Below are 4,139 nucleotides of genomic sequence, written 5' to 3'. Positions count from 1 at the left end.
TATCTTATCTTATCTTCTTAATCATTTTCTGGCAGCTCCTAGGTTTTACAAGCATTTCTGTCCCGTGCATTTTGCGGTGCGACTTTGTTGTTTGTGTGTTGTGGCATCTGTTCCATGTTTCTAAATATTAACAGTTCTCTTGACCTGGATAGCTTGGCTCTTGGTCAAGTGAAGGCAGACTTCCGGCAGCTGGACTCTATCTGGATCAAACTAGATCAATTTGTCAAATTGCACAAAAGAAGAAAGAAAAATTAAATGTGGTACCATTCAAGAAATAGTGGCAGAATTAAAATAATAACTCAATAATAATGACCTTTACTAACTTACATTTAAGAACTGCTAAAAGATAATGAACACATGGCTCTTAGGGTACTCTGCCTACCTAATAACACTTAGTTAATCTTTGTTCAGAAGACTATTAGATATTTTCCACCACTAGACAATTAGAGTTCATCATTGTAACTCAATATCGCCTAAGCAAATGTTTGACACTGTTAGACAATCGTATCACTTTTCAATGACATAGTAACCACAACCTTTCAGTGTTTCCAAGAATGACCACTTCTCAAACAAATCAAATGTCCTACTTTCCATACAAATAAAGGTCATATTGGTAGCTGTAAAGGTCCTATTGGTAACAAGCACCTACTTGCTCCTTTTTTGAGTACACACATTACAGCTCCATTACCACAATTGTACATCTTAGTGAAGCCTCTTCTCCTCTGTTGGCCAATTCATGGCCCTACAGACACAATTAGACCCACCATTTATTAGTTCTAGGTTCCATACATATACATAAGATAATTGGATCTATTCCCTCATCTTGAATGTTTGACTTCATAGGTAAGCTCATCACTACTGTAGATATAAGGGACACACATTCTAACACACAACCTAAACGGGATATGTATGGCATAGATACTTACTTTACTTCTACTCTAAAATCTAGCTTATTACAGTTCTCCTCGATGTGAAGGTTAAATGCCTGAAGCTGACAGATACTGAATACATTTATTTATAAATTAAGCCACAGCAATAATGTATTTATTAAGGGGGTAGGTTGTTATGATAAAGCCTTAAGGTTAGATAGGGAAGTTTAGTGCATTGTGAACCCTTAATTATGTCCCTTCCGTCTGTTCTTGGGAAAGAACCAAAATTAGTTTATTTACAGTTGGCATGCAACAACTACAATTATAGCCAGAATTTTACTTCAAGTAGTAATATGATCTTTAATTTCAATATGAGCTTGGCCTTTGTCAGTGCCATTTAAATGCGTGAGCATGCAGGTGTTTCGATTTCAAGTGCTGCGATGTCCTGAGGTTGGCTTGTCTCATTAACAAATTCAAATCAATATTATAATTAATGACAAAAGGAAGCAATCAGATAGTTTTTTGTTACATTCAAGTGTAATATTTTTTATTCAATTGTTGACTGCAAAGCACTCAGTACACTGTGCAGTGACGGTTGTTGGGACAGAAAAAACGGGGTAGTCTCTTTTAAGTCAAGAGCCTCACTCAGGTAGTGATTGACACTGTTGGACCGGGCACCTCTTACGCCAATGTGCTTGAGTTTCATGGGTGTATGCTACATTCAAATGTCAACGCTGTCAACAATATATATCAGTAAAACCCGCTCGTTCTACACACACACACACACACACCACACAAACTCTGCATTGTAGGTAAAAGGAGGGTTTGATGAGTGAGTGAGACTAAGGACTAAGTAGTCACACATCCAGGAATATGCATATTCACGTACATGAGAGAGGAAAGCCCCACCTCAGCCGACTTATAAAGACACCTGTTTCTCAGGTGTGTCTCATAGTCGATCAGTCCTCACGACAGCCATGGGGACTAAAGAACTTATTTTCCCAGTAGGGCTTCCATTGTTGCTGCTGCTTTTCACCTCGGCCCTCGCTCAAACAGGTTAGTGAATCTTGATGTTGTGTCAGTATGTAAAACAAATATTGTAACAAGTACATATTAAATATTAAGTGCAGATATGTTGCGTATTGTGCTTTCTTTCTTTAATTCTTTCTTTCTGTCAACTTTTTTCTGTTGGATTTTTTTAAAGGACATCATTATAGTGTAACCAGTACCCAGTACCCATTCTGATTCAAGTCCTGCTTAATGTGCTTTCTAATTTATGTTATTTATCTTGGTTTTATTTCTTCTTCTTCTTATAATTATTATTATTATTATTATTATTATTATTATTGGTGCCAAGCACAGTCTGTGAGGCACCCTATTGTATTTGTTAGTGCTTTTATTATTATTCCGTACCCTACACAGCTATAGAGGGCAACTAAATGGCTGCAGATTTTCTTTTTATACAATTTTTCAAAATGTAAAGTTGTTCAAGTTTGTTAAATTGGGGCGTGGCATAAAAATGGCTTGTGACTTAAATTACCACAGCTCATAGACAGAATGTTTGATTCGAGTAGGACTAACTTTGGGACTTTTGGGGTCGATGGTGACGGCTAAAGTAAGATGAAGTCTACTGACAAAACAACATGGAGGCCCAAAATGGTCAAAATTGGACTATTACGGGCCTATGGCTTCTTCACCTTAATTTCTCTGGAGTCATCAAGATTGGGCCATAGGGGGCGCTATAGCAATCGACTGAAAATGAAAACTTCATTTCCTGACCACTTTGACCTCCTGCAACTAAACCGTATGCACAAATGTTCACCTCATCACCTGCAACAACGTGGCCGCTGGACAGATAAGCCCAATTAGTTTAGGGGGCCTTAAGGCTGGGTTAATTTAGGGCAATCATCACAAGACATAGGGCAAGATTAAGCTTGCTAAAGTTAATCCAAATAGGACAATAGGGGGGGGCTAACGCAACCGATTGAAAACTTTGAACAATCCGAAACTCCTAACCCATATGGCATATGACATTTTGTATGTTAATCACCCAACCCAAGCTGTTAAAATAAAGAATGTCTTAAAGGTCTGAATCAGGCTTGGCCCCCGATAAACGCTGCTTGTAGCTTTAATTGTTATCATCAATATTATTATTATTATTATTGTTATTATAATTATTACTATAATTATAATATAATAATACATATTATTAATCTGATTATTGTTATTTTATTATTAATACTTTCTGTTTCCTCCTTAGAATTCCACATCAACCGAGTGTGCTCGACTTGGGGAAACTTTCACTTAAAGACCTTCGACGGAGAATTTTTCCAGCTGCCGTCCACCTGCAACTATGTCCTCACCTCAGACTGCAAGAACAGCTATGAGGAGTTCAACATCCAGATCAGACGACAGATAGTCAACGGCACCGCTACCATCACCGAGATCGTCATGAAGCTGGAGGGGGCTGTGGTTGAGCTGACGAAGACTCTGGTAGTCGTCAATGGCCAGGAGTAGGTTTACCCTATGATGCCCAATACTACCAGCAAAAGGGTTAAAAATGAACTTAGGCTACACACATATCAAATAGGGACACACAAACATGTGCTATTATATTTAATTTCACTTAGACATTAATAAAGGGTATGCACATTTGGAAAGAACCACCCTTCAGCCTGAAAAGCTCAAAATCAAGTGGTGTTAGGAGGTGAAATGTTAGTTGTACATAGTCATAAAGTAATGCACTCATCACTAAAGGAGCTCCCTGTCTGTTTCAGGGTATCTCTACCATCCATCGTATCTGGTGTGTCCATTGAGAAGGTCATGTCTTCATTGACCATCAAAGCTAAACTGGGAATCAGAGCTTTTTGGAATATGGACGACTCACTTGATGTAAATACACACACACACACACACACACACACACACACACACACACACACACACACACGTGCACCCACACTCACATGATCATTTTTCATGCAGAGTTCCATTGTACTGAAATGATAGGGTTGTCTGTGTGTTGCAGATTGAAATGAACGAGAAGTATCAGGGCCAAACGTGTGGACTTTGTGGAGACTTCAACAGTGTGCAAGCCGATGAGTTTCTTCAAAATGGTAAAGTTCCTTCCCAATAGAAGAACTTATGAGTAAGCCACCAACACTGAATATTCTTAAAGGAGTATTCAAGCAGATGTCATTATTGCAAGTAAATTTTTCTGTTGCAGATGTCAAAATGAGTGCGGCAAACTACGCAGACCGGTACAAAATG

The 4,139-nt window shown here is 38.4% G+C and overlaps 1 protein-coding gene across 1 annotated transcript in view; it reads left to right on the top strand.

Annotated features, from left to right (window-relative positions):
- Window positions 1-4,103: 4,103 nt before the first annotated feature.
- Window positions 4,104-4,139, top strand: part of LOC311356585 (mucin-2-like) — a gene marked incomplete at both ends in the record, with an annotated part of 38,789 nt that continues 38,753 nt past the window's right edge. The window contains one exon of the mRNA XM_084476369.1: window positions 4,104-4,139. This exon is cut by the window's right edge and continues 66 nt beyond it. Within this exon, the coding sequence (XP_084332495.1) occupies window positions 4,104-4,139 (36 nt within the window).

Source organism: Micromesistius poutassou (genome assembly GCF_964030765.1).
Source record: "Micromesistius poutassou genome assembly, chromosome: 12".
Classification (NCBI taxonomy): Eukaryota; Metazoa; Chordata; class Actinopteri; order Gadiformes; family Gadidae; genus Micromesistius; species Micromesistius poutassou.
Note: the sequence above shows the minus strand (reverse complement) of the source record. Positions and strands in the feature narration are given on the sequence as shown.